The 23,663-nt window shown below is 31.9% G+C and overlaps 1 protein-coding gene across 1 annotated transcript; it reads right to left on the reverse strand.

Annotated features, from left to right (window-relative positions):
* Nucleotides 1–16,250: 16,250 nt before the first annotated feature.
* Nucleotides 16,251–21,558, reverse strand: LOC140842638 (UMP-CMP kinase 3-like). The gene is made up of 10 exons (XM_073210689.1): nt 21,430–21,558; nt 20,022–20,082; nt 19,237–19,288; nt 18,877–18,994; nt 18,251–18,407; nt 17,986–18,066; nt 17,778–17,885; nt 17,372–17,443; nt 16,601–16,655; nt 16,251–16,460 (listed from the first exon to the last, which is right to left on the reverse strand). The coding sequence occupies exons 2-9, from the start codon at nt 20,049–20,051 to the stop codon at nt 16,644–16,646; spliced, it is 630 nt and encodes a 209-aa protein (XP_073066790.1). The 5' UTR covers nt 20,052–20,082; nt 21,430–21,558; the 3' UTR covers nt 16,251–16,460; nt 16,601–16,643.
* Between the last annotated feature and the right edge of the window lie 2,105 nt (nt 21,559–23,663).

Raw genomic sequence — 23,663 nt, forward strand, 5'->3', positions numbered from 1 at the left:
ATTGACATTATCCTAAAATATTTTTTCAACTGATTGATTGAAACTATATAGACACGTCGTGGTTTGGTGTGTAAATTATTGACATTTTTTAACCTAAAATATTTTCAATTTATTTGAGGAGTGAAATAAATATAGAATAGGATGAAAAAAGAAGTGATGTCAGTTCATGACGTATGGTTAATTACTTTTTGGATAAATTAGAATGGAATTTTATATTATATATATTATTTAAAAGTATTGAATTAAATGGGTTTGGGGGAGGTAGGGGAGGGGTCCCCATCTTCATTATTGAATCTTCTTTTGTCTTCTTTTTTGAAATTAATTTATTTTTATAAATTTTTTTGTATTATATCTTGGTATAATTTGTGGTGGATGGAATAGTATGAAGATAAAGCAATTTAAATGGCAAGGAAGGCGGGACCAACTACCGTAACACCTCTTAATGAATAAAAATGAAAGATAATGCAATGTTTATCTCCATGTTTTTATGCATATAGATAATAATTAAATGCGTCCTAGAAATAAATTAAATGTCATGTGCCAAGCTCATGGGATATTCGTATTAAGAATAAGTCTCTTGTGAGACGGTCTCACGAATCTTTATCTGTGAGACGGGTCAATCCTACTTATATTCACAATAAAAAGTAGGCAAAAACTTGTGTGAAACGGTCTCACGGATCATATTTGTGAGACGGATCTCTTATTTGGGTTATCCATTAAAAAGTATTACTTTTTATGCTAAGAGTATCACTTTTTAGTGTGAATATGGGTAGGGTTGACCCGTTTCACAGACTCACAGATTATGATCCGTGAGACGGTCTCACATGAGACCCACTCTAAAAAGTAATACTCTTAGCATAAAAAAGTAATATTTTTTCATGGATGACCCAAATAAGATATCAGTATCACAAAATGCGACTCGTGAGACCGTTTCACACAAGTTTTTGCATCTTCCCTAAACTAAACTTGTTATTCTCAAGAAATTTTTTTTTAAAAAATATTAGAAAATAAAATTTCATCCTCGAAAAATATATTAAATCGCGTTCATCGTCTAATTTCATGATCTTCCCAAATCTAGATCCTCCCTCTTGATCTCGTTTTTTATATTCATGTTAACTCTTTGGCTTTGTACGTGAAATGATCGATTTATGCTGAAAGATATTTCCATATGTCTCACATAAATAATTTTAGAATTATATGATTTTTGTATATACCAATATTATCGTTATTGTTTTCTTTCACAATTACAATTTACACGGACACGGATTAATTTTCGTGTCACCAACTTTTATATATATATATATATATATATATATATATATATATATATATATATATATATATATATATATATATATATATATATTTAGCTGTAAATTGTACACAAATTTCAAGCTGGCATGCGTCAAATCTTGAATATTTTGAAAACCTAATTTAATTAAACTAATAGATAATTAATTGGGTACGTTGAATTGATAATATTGCTGAAAGTCCTTGGTGGGGCAGAACTACTTCACCACCTAATTTGTAATAAACCCGTATTAATTAAGCTTATTAATTCACACCTCTCAGACTTTGGGCGTTTGCTCATCGCCTCGATTTTTAGAATGACGATGTCTCTGAGTGCTCTTAAATCGATTTTCTAGGCGGCTCAAATATATAGAATATTTTAAAATTTTATTTTTTAAAAAAAGATTGCTAAAAATAATTTTCAATCAATTTGTGTAGATAAAGATGATAAATATTTTATTTATGAGTAGGTCTCATGTGAGACCGTCTCACGGATCTTAATTCGTGAGACGGGTCAACCCTACGGATATTCACAATAAAAAGTAATACTCTTAGCATAGAAAGTAATACTTTTTCATGATGAATATTTTATTGATTTTGAGTTTAAATTGATATAAAAAATTATTAGAACAAGAAAAATTAGATATTTATAAAAAAAAAAAAAAAAAACTCATCTAACGACCGCCTAAGCTCATAGGCGATGGGCTGCTACGCTAAATATAATAAAGTTGGAATAATTTTTAAAAATATAATTTTGTGTTTGAATTTTTATTTTGTTTGAATTATAACAAAATTATAATTTTTAATACTCCAGAAATATTGGTATATTGATATTGCTGAAAGTGTAGGATTTAACTAATGGCTACGGCTTGCTCGAAAAGGCATAAAATTGTGGTGGCTTTATGTATTAACGAGGTAAGAATTTGGCAGTGGGGAATCATTTAATATCGTGAATATCAAATAATTTTACTTTATTTCGTAGAAATATCAAGAGAAGCCGAATGGCTGAACGTTCAAATAATATGTATTAGTGGTCCAAGTACATTCATTACATTTGTAAAAATTAACGATAAATCCGAGGCATGTAAATTATTTTAATTTTGGGTGGAATTACATTGGAATCGAAAATTTGATATATTGTGCCTTAGAAAAAAATATGAGAGATATTATGAAATCTTAAAAAATATTTCATCAATTGATCCATTAAACAGTCTTATGATTTTTTATGTGTGTGTATTCTATATATTAAAGGATGTATAATGTCTCGCAATATATAGTGAACTAAAACTCTATATATTATATTAATTACATCAAGCTGGATCCAGAAATACATTGTGTGTGTGTGTGTGTTACAAACAGTTGGAATAATTATCTAAACTTGATAACTTTTGTTTTTTCGCTTGAAAACTTTTGTTATTTCAAATTAATTATTTTCTATATATAAAGATACAATTTTGACATGATACTCAAACAATGTGCTCACTTGCGTGCTATCTAATAAATTAATGAGTGAGTCTTATGTGAGACCGTCTCGCGGATCTTAATCTATGAGATTGGTCAATCCTACCTATATTCACAATAAAAATTAATACCCTTATGTTTGGTGTGTAGGATAGGATAATTAATTGGATTAATAACAAAACTCAAGGTAAGGATATATAATATGTAGTGATAAAGAATGTTTGTTTGGTAAGATTTTAATGAGTAAGATAAATTTTACATTTTTTTATTGTTGAGACAAAAATACCATAAATTAATTGATCCAATATTCACCACTTATGTAATATTATTTTTTTTCAAATTATGTAATTTATTTTTCATTAAATTCACTTTAAATTATCCGAACTAGCTGTTTCATACATTTATTTCCTAGTTTTTAGCTTATATTTATCGAATTATTATTTTTAAAAATAATAATTAATAAAATTTTAAATACTAATTTAATTACAAATCTTAACTAAATATATTAGTTAAGATTATGTATAACGCATGAACTTATAAAATAAACATAAATGAAAAATATTTTATGGTGATTAGCAATCAAGAGAAGACGAAAGGGTAAAATTGGAATTTATGGTATGTTTTAGGATTGAGATTGACAATCCTCTCAAACCAATGGGTTGCCTTATCAATTACATAGGTTTTTTTAATCATGGGCTTCTTGATTAATTGGGCCCATAAAAAAATGAGACAAACGTGGGACTAAGAATCTATCCTTTCCTTATCACCCACACCAAACACAGCCTTAGCATAAAAAATAATATTTTTTCATAGATGACCCAAATAAGAGATCCGTCTTACAAACACGATCCGTGAGACCGTCTCACACAAGTTTTTGCCATAAAGTAATACTCACATGTTATAGTACAATTTAGATATACTTCATCACATCCAATAAGTAAGTGTCATCTTATTGGTGGGAACTGAGGTGAGTATAATAGGTAGATAACATATAAAAACTATAAGAAGATAAATAAACACTTTCATAAATTTAAAAGATTTTAAAATTTGATGAGATATGATAGATATAGATATGTTACAAATTTACTAAAATAATTTTTTATGATATTGTTTTATTAAATAAAAATTTTGTGATATGTCTCATCACAACCCAACATTACTAAAAATTTGTGATGTGTGATGTATAGAAATTGAAGTTTATCATAACCAACGCTATAAGAGTTTGATTTTATTCAACAATTGACCAAAAGAAAATATTGTTAACCCTCCCATTTTCTACCATTTGGCCAAAGGAATACACTCTCGCATGGTCGTGTTCGTGGTCGTGTTCATTTTGCATCATACTAGGAATGAATTCCATTTGTTTATATGCTCTCGAGAAAGATATGGTACTGCTCTATTCAATTACATGGATGGAAACCCAGAACTTGATAATAGCATTGATGAAACTTCCGCCTCCAAATGCAAAGATTTGGTCACATATCAAATGAAAAGAAACATTTCAAATATATCATAGAAAAATTGTTTTGATTGGATACCAGTTAATTAACACTAATGATTAGTTATTAGCGATAATTCGATAATGACATTATGAAACATTAATCTTGTGCTGACAAATGAAGCCATAAAGGTGACAAATCGAAATGGACATGTCCCCTTAAATTAAAGAAGATGATAATTTCTAAACAATTATATATATACACACGAATACACGTGTACACACACATTAATGACATGTTTGTTAGCAATATGTAAACAGACAAGAAAATTTGGAATATTATGCAGGGACGATATATAAAATATCACTGAAAAATAATATATCAATCATGAGTAGATAAAACGAAATAAAACTGCTTAATAAATCGATGCATGTAACAAATACATTTTCTGAAAACAAATTTGTCATCACCGTTGGTACTCGAAGGATCAACACGGACAACTGTTTCTTATTATACAACGACCAACCTTTAGTAACTTATCACGAAGGTTATGAATCGACGAAGTGAAGAAATATCTGAAATTTATCACGAAAACTGGGGTAGGAGAAGAAAACGAGAAAGAGTGACACATCACATTTGTTGTTGTGTGTTTTGAGGACTCTGGACACCTCTATTTATAGGTACACAAGATCCAGACATACAGTCATAGGATGGACATTCGAAAGGCCAAAATTTGGCAAACCGAAGCACCGACAGATAGTCAGATGATGACATCCGAAGCACCGACAGATAGCCAGATGATAGGTTTCATACGAAATGCAAATCGAGCAATTGATTTGCACCCCTTGCACAAGCGAGCACTATAGAGCACCTCCTGACTAGTCAATATTTTACTTTCATAAAATATAACTCAATACAAGTTCACTAACACCAATTTTATTTTCTTACATGGTACAAATACATCAATCCATACTTTTTTATTGCTCAATTTTCTTTCACATAAAATGAAAAGCCCAATAACAGACAACTAAATCCAAAAGTTATTTATTAATAAATAAAATATACGTATTATTTATCTAAACATATTTAATTAATTAAAAATTTATTATAATAAACATGAAATTTTTCAAGCTATCTCCTGCTACGCATAAGACATGTCGCGATGGGTAAATTCTTCCAGTGCGTATGTATGAAAGTGCCACATGGCTACGCATGAGACATGTCGCGATGGGTAAATTCTGTGCATATGTATGAAAGTGCCACATGTGGCACTTTCATACATATGCACAGAATTTACCCATCGCGACATGTCTCATGCGTAGCTTTGTGCCACTCTCTCCTCTCAATTAAATAAGAATCATGCCTTTGTTTCAAGAACTTGGTAAAACAATGTATAAATGTTAATAGGATGACATAATTATACAATATTATATATTATATAATTTGACTTTTTTTAAAAAAATAATAATTATACTAATAAACAAAATATTGATAATAATAATTATATAAGCAATAATAAAATAATACATATCTATATTAATAATAAAAAATATATGATAATTTAATAATGAAATTAATATTAATAATTAAAATAAATAAAATAATAAGTCAATAATCATGATAATAATATAAATATATAACAAAAATAAAAAAACATAAAATTAATATTTATTTGATAATAATTATTATAATATTTTATTGGATGCTAATTATTTTATCAAATAAAATAATAATATAGTTATATGATAATGTTAATTTTAAAATAATAAATAAAACATCAATATTTATTATAATAATAATAATAATAATAATAATACTATTACACCCCGTTTGGTTCGAGGGATTAGGAGTGATAGACTAATTTATCCGGCCCAATCAAGTGTTTGGTTCAATTTTAAATAAAACTACCTTATCCCTCCTAGGTATGATTAGGTTATATTAGGTAGGTTAAAATAATACCTCCTCACCCCCTATGAATATTTATCCCACTCTTAATACCTCCTATTTTTCCGATTTTACCATTCTCCTAAATTCAAACTCACCACCATTTCCCGCCACCGACCGCCGCCGGCCAACCACAGACGGACCGCCGACCGCGGCGAGCACCGGCCGACCAGCAACGAACTGCCGACCACCGGCCGAACACCGGCCGACAGCAGTTAGCGACGGTTTGTATAGAAAGGTTTGTCAAAACACCGTCGCTATTAGCGACGGTTTGTTTAGAAAACGTCGCAATTAGCGACGGTGTGTTTAAAAACGTCGCTAAATGTCTAATTTTTAGTAATTAAAATAATTCAAAACAAGAGCGACGACGGTTTCTCAAAAACCGTCGCTATGAGCGACGGTTTTTGAGAATCCGTCGGTAAGTTTCCGGCAGCCGTTTCAGGCCGTCTCACCTGCTGACCTTTTCCGGTCGACCATTTCCGTCGGTCGCCACTGTCGCCGTCGCGAAGGGGAAGGGCAATTTCGTCTTTTCATCAAAAAATTCAAAATTATCCTACACTTAAAAATCTTACCAAACATAATATTATTTTACATCATATATTACAATCCTATCACAATCATTTTCTTTATCATTTACATACTAATCATTAGTTTATCCTATCCTTCCAACCAAACGCAGCTTTATTATTATTATTATTATTATTATTATTATTATTATTATTATTTATTGAGTAAGTTAATATTTTGAATTTTTAGTTAAAAAATATTTGATTCTTAAAAATAATAATTTTATTACATTTCTTGGGTAATAATTATTGGAATGAAATAGATATCGTTTCAATTTTCATTTTCATTTTATTCTAAGATTGATTCCATTTATTTTTTTATATGAACACATATCATAGATAGTATTTTATTCCATTTATTCATATCAATTGGTGATGCCAGGCAAAGAGCCGTGGTTATCCTCGGGTTGGGTAGAGTAAAAAATCGAGAGACTAGGGCTACCGGGAGGAGAACCATCCAAGTACAAAAAACATATTTTTTGTATAAATCATCTCTGGACATGCAACAACTACAGAAGTTGATTAGACTAGCCCATACTCGTATAAGTCTAGGCTCCCGACCTAACACAGGATGTGTCATGTGTAAGAAGGCCAAGATGATGGATCATTGACCTTGTATGTGCCCTCACATCACGACCACAGTCCGAGCATCTCGAGAAAGGCATCAACCTCAAAATCATTATTATATCAATCAACGCACATAGGGATGATGTGACAAGACTAAAAACAACAAGTTTTTTCAATCGTAACAATGTTAGTGGGCAAGGCATGTGTAGCTGACAATCACGATTAGTGGTCGAGCATTGAAAACAAGGTTATCATTACATTTTCTCTAATAAATACTCAGGTTTGCTCGATAATTAAGGAGATTTACTAAACATTTTTACAAGCACCCACAATATACTTTCTATACATCACTTTCCTTTGTGCGGATACTAGACTGACTTAAGCGTCAGAGTGCTTAAACCGGAAAACTCGTCATACGCCCCACTAACGTTTTTTGCTCTTGAAGTATACATATTACTCAGTATGGGTCAATTTTTCCCAGTCACCGGCATTTGCAAGAAAGAACATAATCTGACTCGATTGATTGTCCACCCAATTCACTCAATTTAACCGGAACATTGTTACCAATCTCTTTGGGTTGGGATTTTCAAATACTAGAGTTGATAAGTTACCATAATCAATTGTCTGTCACATTAATTGATTATTTTCTACTAATAATAAAAACGAAATTACGTAAAAGCACCATGTACAAGTTTATAACTTTATTTGAATAAATAAATGTGAAAATTGTATTTTTGGTCTTGTTATATTTGTGATTTCGAGTCTAGTTTTCTATGTTATCAGATTTCAGTTTTGTTCTTGTATTTTCTTATATTTGATGATTCTAGTTTTTTTATTAAAGTGTTTATTAGACACTACACACATTAGCATCGTATCGATACTACATTAACACCAAATTAGAAAACCAATAAAATTTAAAAAATAACAAACTACAAATAAAATTTGATGAATTAAAATCATAAAAAATTAAATATATAAAGACAAAAAAAATTTCTCTAAATAAATCTACGTAGATGTACATTTTAAAATAAAAATTATAACAAAATTTTTTGTGATCCCACTTGACCAATTGAATCCGACTACTTGCGGAGGCGGGGTGGCATCCAAAAGTTCCAAGGCAAAAAGCCGAAAGCCACGGAGCACTCATTACCGGGTCAGGAGTAGGTGCGGCGGCCATCACCCACGGCGGCGCGTTTAGAACAGACACCTATTAGTATTTCAGATCAATATTGACCCTTGAGCTTTTGCGTGGATCTCACGAACTGTATACGCGTCGATCTTGCATCGCCTTCAGCCCGGAAATAGACATTAGATTCGCCGGCCTGAATAATGGGCCCTACACGTCCAATCACGTTTTTGGACCGATCATGAATCATTGGGCCATTTGTGGGCCCGTGCCCAAAGAAAACGGGGAAACGGAAGTCATGAGGATGGCCAATGGGATTATAGACGTGTGACCATTTGCAACTGCTTTTTTATTTATTGTTTGCTGGGCTGTCGCTGTCGGCAAACACGTGTCGAATGGTGAAACGACATCGTTGAGCAGATGATTTATTGATTTTCATATTGGAAAAAAATTCAGATTAATAGAAATATGAAAAGGTTGCTATTTTGTTGAAAAAACCAAAATTATTTTACTTATCAGCTAATCACCACAATTTTTAATATAATAATCCATCATTTTTTATATGAAATAAAATGATATATGACTCTAATCATTTATAAAATTCGAAATAAATATCATATTAAACAAAGATGTAACCAGAAATTTTTTATCGGGGGGAAAATATTTGTTATAATATATATGTAAAACATTAGATGAAAATGAAATTTTATAAAACTACATAATAAAAAAAACTAGAATCTTATTAAGTTGCTACCATGCAGACTTCAATTAAGTTATGGTAGGAATAAAAAGTTACTCTATCTGACTATTGAAATAAATTGGTGTAATGTTGCTTGTCCTAAAATTCAAATCTGATTTTGACTTTGTGATTGCTTTAAAAATTCAATTTTATCCATACTGACAGGAAATTGTAAAATCTGATTTTCATAATGTAAATCCTAGTTACTTTTTTTTAATGTCAAATTTATAATATGCTTTGAAGGCTTATATATATCCCGTCTATGTCACAGACAGGTCTATAGATAGGTAGGTCTAAGTAAAAATTATATTAATTTAACGTCTTGTCTGTATTGTGTTTGGTATTAAATGATATATATTTGGGGTTTTTTACAAAAATAATTTAATTTTTAAATTTTTTTTCAAAAATAATGTAAAAAAAAAAATCTTTTCAAAACTATCCTAATCCGCTCTCACGGAGCGCGGACGCTGCACACGCGGAGAACGGACGCTGTGCCATGTAGGCATCAGAAAAAATTAGCGACGGATCATATCACCAAACCGTCGCTAATTTGCGACGGTTTTATAAACCGTCGCAATACCGTCGCTATTATTAGCGACAAATTATAAACCGTCGCTGAAATGTACTTAGCGACAGGTTTAAACCGTCGCAACTTAGCGACGGTTTAAACCGTCGCTGAAGGCGCCCTTAACCGTCGCTAAATGTGCAGTTGAAACTTTAATAAATTTACATGATAGGCTTATACTCTTACAAGCCCACGATCCATGCCCCCATTATATTAATATCATCATAATCTCGATCGACGATCCAATATCATGGATTGACAATTTCAACTTGTTTGTTTATATGACGCACACTTTAATTTCGAGATACCTACCTCTACGCACGCTACGCGTAATTGTATCAACAGCGTGCACATATGCGCCGCGGATAATTTTGAACTTTCAACGGCTTGCAAGTTTGCAGCCTTCAATATACACTGCGGTAAGAGAATTTGCGCGCTGCCAAAATCCATTTTTGTTGTAGTTAATATATTGTTGGTGTTCAACCGAAATGGATTTTTATCCGAAGTTTGAACACCCACAATATTCACTACAACAAAAATGGATTTTCGCAGCGCGCAAATTCTCTTACCGCAGCGTATATTGAAGACTGCAAACTTGCAAGCCGTTGAAAGTTCAAAATTATCCGCGGCGTATATGTGCACGATGTTGATACAATTACGCGTAGCGTGCGTAGAGGTAGGTATCTCGAAATTAAAGTGTGCGTCATATAAACAAACAAGTTGAAATTGTCAATCCATGATATTGGATCGTCGATCGAGATTATGATGATATTAATATAATGGGGGCATGGATCGTGGGCTTGCAAGAGTATAAGCCCATCATGCAAATTTATTAAAGTTTCAACTGCTCATTTAGCGACGGTTAAGGGCGCCTTTAGCGACGGTTTAAACCGTCGCTAAGTTGCGACGGTTTAAACCTGTCGCTAAGTACATTTCAGCGACGGTTTATAAACCGTCGCTAATAATAGCGACGGTATGACGACGGTTTATAAAACCGTCGCAAATTAGCGACGGTTTGGTGATATGATCCGTCGCTAATTTTTTCTGATGCCTACATAGCACAGCGTCCGTTCTTACGGAGCGCGGACGCTGCTCCACGTGTGCAGCGTCCGCGCTCCGTGAGAGCGGATTAGGGTAGTTTTGAAAAGGTTTTTTTTTTTACATTATTTTTGAAAAAAATTTTAAAAATTAAATTATTTTTGTAAAAAACCCTATATATTTGTCATTGTGATGGCTCGTGTTAGATATACACAATTTTACGAGACTATCTATGAATCAATTTTATGAAACGAATATTTTATTTAGATCATTTATGTTAAAAATATTATTTTTTATTATAAATAAAATAAAAATAATACATCTTATAAATAAAAATTTATGAAATCATTTCACATTTAAGTCGGCATGAATTATACAATTTTAATTAGTTATTTTCCACTCATCTTTCAGGTAATTTTGACCGGTGAAATGTGATGCGTTAAATGTAGCTTTGGACCCCACAAATGACTCCTAATTTTCAAATGTTTTACGTTTTTCCACGATGTGATTAGGATTAATGCATAAAAATATATCCAACCATTTCACAAATATGAATCATCGTAATTCATCACACGAATATAAATTCGCGAGACCGTCTCATATGAGATTTACTTTTTAAATATTTGAACATAGACATCGACAATCGCGGTGAGTTCTAGATTTTCCATGAACATGACAAATTCAATATACTTGAATTAAAAGATTATATTACTTTCTATGGTTTATGTTGCTATGAAATTTACCGTAATTGATTTGGAGAATGTTGTTTTGAAGTTTTTAAATGGTATAATTGGAATGCATATGGATAAAGAATGGATCTTCGAGTAACGAAGGGGGGTCTCCACTCTATTGGATTTCCCTGAGAGCAAAAACTTGTGTGAATCGGTCTTAGGGCCGTATTTTGTGAGACATATCTCTTATTTGGGTCATCCATGAAAAATTATTATATATAAAGATTCGTCTCACATATAAAGATTCGTGAGACCGTCTCACATATAAAGATTCGTGAGACCATCTCACAAGAGACCTCACAAGAGACCTACTTTTTTATGAGATGGGAAGCCTAAAAACCACGAACAAATAAGTGATGCAAGAACGTTGGAAATTTTCTTAACAAAAACACTCCAATACTCAAGTCAAGATTTTTCGGTAAAGTTTTTTTACGCTTTTGATATTATTGAAGGCTAACATGATGTACCTTTTACCTCATTTATGTGGAAAAAAATCCATAATTTTAACATAAAATGGGAAACAAAAAAACCCTCATATTTACTTGGGATTTTATTGTGTTCAAGCAAAAGAAAGGTAAGAAGAATTATTAATAAAGTGGTGTGGGATAGGTATTGAAATCGTGTGCTCTTTCTAAAAAGTAGAAACGTGGCCTCTCTCCATCCTAGAAATGCCAAAGTTTGGCACGATAAGTAGGTAAAAAGAGCTTCCTTCTCCTATAGATAATGGAGAATTCTTTGGGTTAAGCTCGAATAAAATAAACGTATCTCAAAAATTGATATTATAATTTTACACTAAGTAGGAAACCTAGTCGATGCCAAATGTCATAAATACCTTTTTTACTTTATAATTTTAATTAATTAACTATATGTTTAGATATTTTAAGTGTGTACTACTCATTAGCAATCATTTTTTGACAGTAAATGCAAATCCACCTTCACTTGACACTTAAAGCATTTTTTTCCCTATCTATCTCATAAAATTGAGTTATATACGAAAAAAAAATATTATTTTTTACTGTAAATATAAATATAGTAAGTGTTGACTCATCTCACGAATAAAAATCCATGATACTGTCTCATAAAATAATATATATTAAGAAATCATATTACATTGTCTAAGAGAAGGACGGAAAATTCGATGCTGCCCGTGCAGGCACTGCCTGCACGGGCAGATCCAAGGGCCAGAAAATTTCTGGCCCATTTTATTTTATTTTTTTAAAAAAATTCCACCCCCCATGATTGAATCTTGACCCTTGATTGGGTGGGGGCACTGCCCCCACACCCAGGATCGACTTTACCAGGAAGGACGAGGAAATGGTATGACGTCAAATAATTAAAGAAGAGGGGCACTATCAATTCCATCCCTAAAAGAAATGGATGGTGACCTTAAAGATGTTATCCTACATGTTGCCTACTCAATTACATTGTATTCTCTCATAAAAAAAACAGACACAAAAAAACAACACAAGCACTACCTTTATGTTTTCGATTACATAAAGGATACAAATTAAATTTTTTGGCACAGATTCTCAAAAAATAAAATAAAAAAAATCGCATGCATGAAAATTTGCATCATTTTGATTGTGATTGGTAGGATAAGATTAATTCTCCTTTTTTTCCCCAAAAATTAAAGATAAAATTTCAAAATGTTTTTAGTAGGTTTTTTAACCACGACTTATGGATTTTAAGACAAAAATTTGTGTGAGACGGTCTCACGGGTCGTATTTCATGAGACAGATCTCTTATTTGGGTCATGCATGAAAATGTATTACTTTTTATGCTAAGAGCAGTACTTTTTATTGTGAATATCGGTAGGGTTGATCCATATCACAGATAAAGATTCATGAGACCGTCTTACAAAAAACCTACTCGGATTTTAATACCAAAATTCGGTGTAAATTGTGTGATTCATAGAATGCCAACATTACATAAAGTGAAAGTACATATTTAATTTAACCCAGAAAAAGTAAAGAATTAATTAAAAGTCCCAATATTCTTGCTTTTATATTGATTATTATATTATATTAATTAGTCGGTTGATCCTCCTTTGTGGTGGAATTCACGCTTTTAGGGTTTTTGAACGTTTTTTGCTTCAGAAAGGATAGACAAATTAAAGATCCAATAAAGTCTTTTGGCTAACAAAGAAACGATTAGATTCAAATAATCAAATAAATGCACTACTCAATTTTTATTTTTAAAATTAAAGAAAAAAATCAGTGTATTTTATTCGACAATTTTAAATTATGGATAGGCCGGAAAATGAATGCTTGGGCACAGTGACTCGTTAATTCGAAAACCATAGACGCCAAATACTATACAAAGCCCAATCCACTTTACGGGATCCTCTCAACCGATCTTGGACTGAATGTCAACTTCTTCTTATTCTTTGTTTTAATCTAAATTCTGTTCAGGTTCGACTTTTTTTTTTATGACTTGGAAATCTACGGTCGCTTCGATGAACACCAGATTATTCTCTGTGCTAATATAATAGCATGCAAATTATGATAGTCAGATAAACAATTGCTCGAGAAAATAATGGTAGGAGGAATCGAACTCATATTCCACTAATTCGAACACACTGTTGAGGCAATTCTATTTTTCAAATTCAAATAAATTACTCTCATGGTGAATTTTTTTAATCCCAAAATACTTTTTTTGGGTATGATTGTACATATGAATGTTAAACTTTGTCTATGTTTATCATGCCAAAAAATGAATATTTTGAGGATTGAAAAAAGTCATCATGACATTAATTTGTCTCTATTATGCCCAAATTAATATATAGTGTAATATTTTTTTTAAAAAAATTCAACCGAGTAGATTGAAATGCAAATCCAATTAAAACTATTAAACACTACTTGATTTTTCCGTGTATGTGTAATAAGATATAGTTTGCAGTCTAGGGGTGGTATACTGTACCGAAAATTCTATATTGTATATCATACCGAAAATTACGGTACAAGAAAATCCATACTGATAACGTATCGAAAATCTCGGTAAATATAATTAGCATATCAATTATACCAAAATTATATGGTATACTGAGATTTTGGTATGATATCAGTATGTACTATATTTATATCGGAATAAAATCTTACATTTTAAAATTTTTATAAATTTATTTTTTAAAATATTATATATTTTAAAATTTTTGTATATTTTTTGGGTATTTCGATATTCCGATATATACCGAAAATTCAGTATTTTTTCTCACCCCTAGACTTTGCACAACTTATTTTTCCAAATAGTGAAAATACAATTAAGCTAAGAAATATTTCTTAAATATTTACAAAGCTTGTCTAATAATGAAAGTATAAGATTTGCGCATTTGATAAATACGTGAGTTGAAACGAAATCGTCGCACTTGGTGATTTCCCATTTCCACTAAATTGCTGTCTTTTTAACAATTTACTCATCAATAAGTAGAAAATTAGATTTTTTTATGGGTTATAAAGTAACCCGATTAAGTTGTCCAATACCAACTCACTATTTTCCTATAACTTTTTTTCTCAATAATTTTTTCTGTCTAATATATTTGGTTACAACACTAAAAACTTTTAGAGTATGTCACTTGTGAGACGGTCTCATTCGTCTTTATCTGTGAGACGAGTCAATCTTACAGATATTCACAATAAAAAGTAATACTCTTAGCAAAAAAATTAATATTTTTTTATGGATGACCCAAATAAGATATCTGTATCACAAAATAAAACCGGTGATACAAATAATGTAAACTCCAGATTTACTATATTCATTATTGGTCATCGCTCATATATATGTCTGATATCAACTATCTGGGAAATACCAAATTCTTATCAAGTTACTTTATTTAAAGTTTTTGAAAATTAATGATTAGAATCCAAAATTCAAATATGATATGCACCTTTCTTCGTACCATATTGCACGATTCATCCTGATATTTCCATTCTCGTAAAAATATCGAAAAGCTTGGTTTATACTTGGAGGGTAAGCCACATTCTTGTGTTTCAGATTATATATATATATATATATATCGGGTGGTGGGCTATCGCGTAGCACTTGGATGACACCTTTTAGAACATTGATATATACAAATGATCGATGTATTTAATTTTTAGAATGTATTTCACGATTTGATTAACATATAACAATTTCATCGTAATAACTGAGCATTAAAAAAGGTTGATGGATTATTGATTAATTTATGCAGGCTACATTAGAAATTTTCAGGAAACTCCAAAAGTCATGCACAACTATGAGCTCAGAATCTACCAAAGCCCTGCAAGACTTGGCCTCCCGCAATCAAAATCCTCAAATGTCCATCCTCAGCTGTCCAAACCCGCCACGTAAAGAATTCCAAATCCGCCGCCGATGAGTTCAAATCCATCCTCAAACACATCCCGCCACTTCAACAAAATCTCCAAGAAATAATGCAGCTACTCGTCGTTGCATCCATGCTCATCTACATCATTAAATGTGTCGAAAGAATTTCTGAGTCTGTACACGAACTTTCCAAGAGAGCCGGTTTCCAGGAGTAAACGCATCGGCAATAACGAGTCATGTTAAACATATACATGATGGTTGGTGAATAAGCGAGAATCGTTATTAAAAGAGGGATTGCAAGTTATTTAATTTTTAGCCAGGGAAAAATATTTATGTGACGACGCTAATGAAAGAGACCATCTGTATAGTTTCTTTTGGAGGTCATAAATTGGGTCGATGATGTGTTAGTGTTGATAGTCATCATTTTTAACATCTTGTTACTAAAATCACCTAAATCAAGGAAAAAAGTAAAACGATCAATATTCTCTCTAATGTAAATCACTAAAGATAGTTTAATTTGATGCACCCCCAATTTCTATACCAGAAACATTTATTCAGTCGAATATGGTAATAAATAAAAGTAAAAACTCATCAAAACTATAACTCGTTGGTTCACATCATCATTGTATAAACAAGTTGCAAAAACTGATAAGAGACATCAATGTACTGAAAGTAATGCAAAATCAGATCACCTGCAGAGGAATATCAGTACTTTGTGAGCGCTGGGTTAATGTAAATGCATAAATCAAAGAACTACATACTCGTCAATGAATATGCAGAATTGAACCAAGAAATAAATTGAAAGAACATCAAAGCAATTTTGGCAATATACCTGGACCAGAATCTGCTGCAAAATTTTGGGTGAAATTACAACTTTACGCAGCAACCTGTGGCAATAAGAAAACAATCTATAAAATGTTTGTAAATGATGCAGACAAGTCATGTTACTTCTAAATATTTTATTCACCCCATCAAGTCATGTTACGGCTAATATTCTGATAAACCCATCGACTGACGAAATACAGTGTTGCGTAACTACTTGATGCAATTACAATTACAATTACAATTACAATTACAATTACATTCTCAGGTACATCTAAAACCATCTTCATAAAAAGATAATAAAAAAAATTCACTTGTGTGTTTAGTTGCTGGCATTTGACTCGAAGATAAAAACAGTTCGCTTTTGTATTCAAGTGTTAGCATTCGACTTAACATCCAAATTCATATTTCCCACTGTAAAGATGCTCGGATTACTGTTTCATTTCCAATTTGTTTAAATCTTAATATGAAGCATTTGCCACCAGCAAGGGGCAGTATTTCTTGAAATTACTTGACAGTCTTACACTGTTGATGGCAAGATGCCAAGATTTATTGGAAAATGTTATAAATACTACTAGGTAAACAAGGTGAAGATTATCATATACATTCATTCAACTACATACAATATCAGACATACAGAGCGTTTTTATTTGCTTTAATAAAGATAAATTACAATTTTAGGTTATATGAACCTCATCCAACAGCACTTTTGTGCCCAATTTACAAATTTCCTTTTCCATGAAAATTAAAGGCAGTTGCAGAAAGCATGATGCTGCTTTACCTTGTCGCCTGATACAGTGAAAACTGATCTGACTGACTCGAAAACTCCTTCAATTGGCTTTGCAGCGTCAATCTTTATTAAAAGAAACATAAGTTAAAACATCCAAATCTTCGTCCTAGATGATAATAGAGAGCATACTCAAAGGAGATAGAACAGGTGCAGCAGCCTCTCATCGACGAAAAAAATTATTGTAGGTTTATAAAAACGCAAGTTTCACTCTTCCAAGCAAACCCCTCCACCCAACCCTCACTCAAATGGCATTCCTTATTACTCACCTATAGTAGAAAGCAGGGAGTAAAAGAATATTGCATCCTTAACTTTCTCTATTGTAATGAAATACTCCTATACATGGAGGCTATATTCTATATGCACATGTGATAGAGGGTAAGGTGGAAGAGAACATCACCTTTCTAACTTTTCCTTTTGCGTTATAATACTCAATGACAGGGAGACTAGAATCCAAGAAGACCTTGAACCTCTTCCTTATTGTCTCAATGTTATCGTCTACTCTACCCTTCAAGCAAGAAAAGAACAAAACAGTTACTAGAAAATCAATGAAGATTGAAGAGAATTGTAAACAATTTTACTACAAATCAATCAAATTGATGCCTAACCTGGTTCCTGTTCAACAGGCGCCTCTCCATTTCCTCTTCCGAGCAATCAAAGAAAAGTACAAATTCTGGCTCAATTCCTGTCTGGTATACAAAGCCGGAGAGAATCCAACAGAAGTGTGAGGATATATAAGTTATATAATCAATTTTATTTTTCAGAGCCCTCAATGCAAAGAGCCTACTCGAGCTTTTGAAACACGACCCTATGATAAAATAAAATTTTGTAGATTGCCTTAAGGGATTTGAGGAGGTACTAATGAAGACTTACAACAGACTCAAATGCCGCACGATTCTCCTCATTCCGAGGGAAACCATCAATAAGAAACTTGTCATTTCCATTTTCCTGTATTGCTCTTTGAAGAAGCTTAATTGTCACCTCTGAAGGTACGATCTTTCCCTCCTTGATCATGTTATCAATCAAAGTCCTATATATCATGAGACAAATAATCAGAAAGCAATAGTAAAAGGTATCCTACTGCATAAAATTATTTTAATGCAAAATAGGATCATAGCTTATCCAGACTGAGCATCTAAAAAGTTGAAGCATTAACTTGTGAATATACATCATTTGATACAAACCAACATCTTTTAAATGAAGCAACAATCACTATCTAAAACAATATTATCATCCAATCAACTAGGCATGTAAGTCAGCGATTCCATAAACCTTTTACAGTTGATAAGATCAACTTAGTGGTTCACAATATAAAACAACAATATCCTGGAAAATATAAATAACTTTTGAAAGTCATAACAAACTAGGAAAAAGAGCCTTGCTCAAGTTATAAAGCTGATTTAAAACCTAATTACTTGAGAAGAAAATTTAATGAATTTATTTATATTGAAGAAATCCAGTGCTGATTATTGGGTGTTATGGCTACAATGTGGTCGTACCCATTTTCGGAACCGGATTTTATCTCTGCTCGGAGAAGATCACCCGCACTAAGATGGGTATATCCAAAATGTTCGACAATATTTGCACATTGAGTGCCCTTCCCACTTCCAGGGCCACCTACTCAAGTTAGAAGAGAGAAAGCAATTAATGTATCAGAATAACATCAGGATTTGAAACTAAAATGAAAAAGGGTAGGTCTTTAATTATAAAGAAGAAGATGCAGATTATTCGAGAACTACAATCTTCACCATGCAAATTTGTTTCGATAAGCAGAAAAAAAAAAGAGTTGATTTTCCAACTGGTTATTTTGAATACACAAAACAAAATGTGGGCATACATAAGTACAAACCAAAACTAACCCAGGACAAAAACAACTGTCACACTCTTGTTTTGTACACTTCCATTTGCATCCTGCACCAATTATATTAATACATTAGAACTCTGTCCACAGAGAGAAAAGGTCTTTAGGAAGGAAAATTGGTGCAAAATCACTCCAAGAGAGGAGTACATAAAAACATCTTATTTCCATCTACTAAGAGCAAACACGAAGTTATTTCGGGCAGCTGGGCCATAACAATACAATTTACAAAGATTTGGGGATTCCATAACCATTTGGCACTGGAAATGGTGATTTACATGGAGCTGAATTCCCCTTTATTCTGTTTTGTTCAATAGGGAAAAAGTTCATGGAAAAAAATAGAACAAAGACCTAAATCACGTTTATGCAGACACGTGCAGACAACATTGTAGTTTTTTTTATAATTCGTCAATCTGCATATGTATAATGAACTTTAAAGCGAAACGAGGATGAGATTATGTTATAACAATATATTTGTGAATATGCAAGTGCACAAACATATGCGTGCATATAAATGTGTACATGAACATGTATGTGCTTGAGCATGCACACTGAGAGAAAGGGTGGAAAATTTTATCTGAACTTTCAGTTCAGGCAAAATGAGGAGGAGTCAGAATGGCCTTTCTCAGCAAAAACTTCACAAGTTATCATTCAATCAATATAAATCTTAAGAGAAAAACTAAAAGGGGTTGCATCTAGAATTCTGTTGTGAACTTGTGATGGAAAAACAGCTATGATTCAGAACATATTTCAAGGAAAATCTTGTTGCAAGACTAACGTAATTACCTTTTTTGCAGCATCAACAAAAGTCTCCATTGTTGTCTTTAAAGAAATTGCAACAAATTATCTGCATACACCAGACATTCGCCAGTGCAGTTAAAATTTACATAATTCATATAAGCCATTATATTATAACAAGCACACAGAAAATGATATGAATCACATGGGAAACATCCATAAGGACTAAAATTAAGAAGATTAATAAGATCAAATTCAGACAAGTAGCATTAAATCCACAGATTTAGTGAAAATTGTAAGCATAAAAATAATCAATCTTTGGCTAGAAATTTGGTGATATTTGGAGATAAGTTCCTATTAATTAATGGCATCGGTAAAAACAAATAAAGATCCATATGGATTACCGTACAACAAAATAAAATGATGCAGCATTTTATGTGTATACAATCAATTCTCATAATAAATCCATAGTTCCAACACATTAGTAAACACTGGATCAAACAATCTATTTCAATGGAAAATCAATCAATTCCATATATTCAAATTTCGTTAGATGTTTTTGTATGTCACCCGATCGTAAAATGCATATGTTTTGATGTACAGTGGTGGGGTTGGACTATCATGATGCAAGAATGCCAGCTCTAGTATCAAACAATACACTACGTATCAACTTGTTATCATGAATCCTTCAATATTTAATCTAATTATCCATTTTAGTAACTCAAGCTTCACCGAACCATAACTAATTTTAGTCTTTTCATAAAATTATATATTAGTGTTATTCGCTACGAAACCAATGTACGTTATAACCTTCCGCTTTCTTGAGGCATTTTTTACTCATTTCTCCATATTATCTTTTTATCGAGCACTTAACATGCTAATTCAAAGTCAAAATTTCATACACTAACATCGAAGGTAAGCAATCTCATCTTTTGTATTTGGCTAAAGCAATGACAGTTCAGTTTCCAAGAAAAATGATTCCCGGAACATAGATACGTATTCTGAATAAATCATATTTCAGTGTGAATCTAACTCCGACAAATCAAAAGGGAAATTCATAGTTCATTTGAGTCAACGATAAAAAAAACTTTCATTAGTCACCATACATATCAATAAAACACTACTATTTCATAAATGGTCATAAATGTGTCAATCTCGACTGTTTTATCTGTTCCCGCATGTAAAAGCAGCTCTAAAATTTCAGAAACGACAACAAAACCTCACAACCTCTATAAAGAAATTAGCTTTATGTTATCACAAAATTATATAACTTGCCCAGAATATTACTAATTCACTGATGCGATCTCCTCCTATTTGCAAAACACACATTGTTAATCCACAAGGTTTTGCATCAATATTGGCAACATCAGTTAAAATTCAACTAGGAAATTCGATTAACCAACCATTCAGCAACGTGAATCCAAAGAAAGACCCAGCAATGCAAATCGCTCCTTACCTTGTAGTGTTCGAAGTATGGCTCACGGCCTCCACGTAATGAATGGATCGGAAGAAATGGCAACAACCACGATCTGGATCTCGCTTAGCTTCCTTCGAATTTATTGTGACATTGTTCGTTTTCTGTTGGGGAATCAACGGTTTGGGTCGGGCTTTTTTCCTTTTGCTAACCTGGGCAGGTGGACATGGGTTATGGGCTGGGTACACTACCCGGCCCAAATGAAAGTTCACATTCCAAAATGACTAAAAGATCCTACTGTGTGTGTATTTTAGTCATCTGACCATAATTTCCTCTATAATCAAATGAATCGCATCCAAATTTTAATATTGGCTATTTTTTTTTCAAAAATTTCGAGTTAAGTTGTATTATCTAGATCCATTTTATGTACATTGTACGTACAATATACACACAATGTGTAGATGTATATGTTGTGTGCGTATAATTTTTTTTTTACGATTTGTTTTGTATTTACTAATTTATATTTAAAAAAATAGAGATTATATCAAAATTGAGAATATTATAAATGGTTTTTTTTTTGTAATACTTGTTCATAATTAATTGGAATTATTATTTAAATAGTATATATATTGTTGTTTTTAAAGTTTATGGTGTTTTATAATAGATTTATAAACTAGAATTTAGAGATATACTAGTGTTGAAATGAGTAGGGTATAATAGTCTATTACAATATAAAAGCAAAAATTTGTGTGAGACGGTCTCACGGGTCGTATTTTGTGAGACAGATCTCTTATTTGGATCATCCATGAAAAATTATTATTTTTTATGCTAAGAGTATTACTTTTTATTGTGAATATCAGTAGGGTTAACCCGTCTCACAGATAAAGATTCGTGAGACCGTCTCACAAGAGACCTACTCTAATATAAATTTAGTGAAATATATCTATTTTATTACTTTTTGTTTTAGCATGTCCTTTATTACTACTCGAGCACTACCTAATGCGAGAAATAACCTTAAAATTGTCCGATTTTTAATCTCTTTCAGTTTTCTCATTTTGTATTTTGGTATTGTATGTGTTCAATTTTCGGAGTTGGTCCTGTAAATTATGTTATGTTTTGGTTTTACTCTAATTTTAAATGAGTTTCTGACATGACGTCGGACACATTAGTATTTTTCGATATCATTTATGTGTTCTAGCAAAAAAGATAAAATAAAAACATAACATAATTCATAGGACCAAAACGTAAAATAGCAAACTTATATGATCATTATGATTATTTTTCAAATTATTTATTTTGAGACAAATTATTTATTTACAGAAACGCAGAATTTGTCAAGTGGTAATCAATGTATGATATCCCAACTGCAAGACATATTGATTAAATACTACTAAATCTTACTTTTGCTTTTGGAGTTACTATATAAATATGGTGGCATCAGACATTCAGACCCGAAGCTCCATAAATCTCACTTCCGTACGTGGTAGCTGAATAGCTAACCGTACGTTTAAATTCAGAAAGTCAGCTTATCGAAATTTGTACTTTGACCATTTCATAAAATCCAAAATAGATAGATACACACACACAGTAAAGATGATTGATATTGAGATAATTAAAATTAATCAAAATCTCCCAAAAATTATGGACAAATTATTTGGAGAAATAAACGAATGAAATCATATTTAAAAAGAAAATGTAGGAAAAAAATAAATTATGTCTCTCCTTCCATTTCATTCACAATCGTGATCACCGGAGGATGCGCCGGCGAGGAAGAAGAGGCTGCGGGACGGAGAGACGAGAGAGATGGGTTAGATAACCCTAAGGCGGTGAAATTATTGATGGTGGAGGGTTTTGGATAAAATAAATGAATTTGCTTCATATTTATCTTCATTATTGATGTCAACTTTGGATTTTAGCAAAAAAAATTTGGTTGGAGGATGGAATCAATCTTTATCACGAAGGAATTTAAAAAATATTTTATAAAATTGTTAAATATTGTCGTGTGTTAAAAAATGGTTTGAATGATATTATTGGCCCAAGTGCTTAAGCTCGTGCAACTAAGCTCTTAATTATGAGGGTTTTCTCGGTTCTAACATACAATTAAGACATAAACCTACGTACATTAATTGTTTTATAATTTTGAACTTTTTGACGTAAGTTGCACATTTCCCAATATGACCATATCACGCACAAAATCAATATCATACTTCCACATTATTTCATCAAGGGGATCACACCATTCACTCGTACAACTTTCCTTGGCTTGGTTACTCTAT

The sequence above is a fragment of the Primulina eburnea genome, chromosome 10 (assembly GCF_022965805.1).
Source record: "Primulina eburnea isolate SZY01 chromosome 10, ASM2296580v1, whole genome shotgun sequence".
Taxonomy (NCBI): domain Eukaryota; kingdom Viridiplantae; phylum Streptophyta; class Magnoliopsida; order Lamiales; family Gesneriaceae; genus Primulina; species Primulina eburnea.

What these genes read in the sequence shown, in the direction of transcription:
- LOC140842638 (XM_073210689.1), bottom strand. Translation starts at nt 20,051, where the DNA reads ATGGAGACTTTTGTTGATGCTGCAAAAAAG. An exon ending in TTGTTGATGCTGCAAAAAAG is followed by an intron (nt 19,289 to 20,021) that starts GTAATTACGTTA and finishes TAATTGGTGCAG; the next exon opens with GATGCAAATGGAAGTGTACA. An exon ending in GCCTGTTGAACAGGAACCAG is followed by an intron (nt 17,886 to 17,985) that starts GTTAGGCATCAA and finishes TCTTGCTTGAAG; the next exon opens with GGTAGAGTAGACGATAACAT.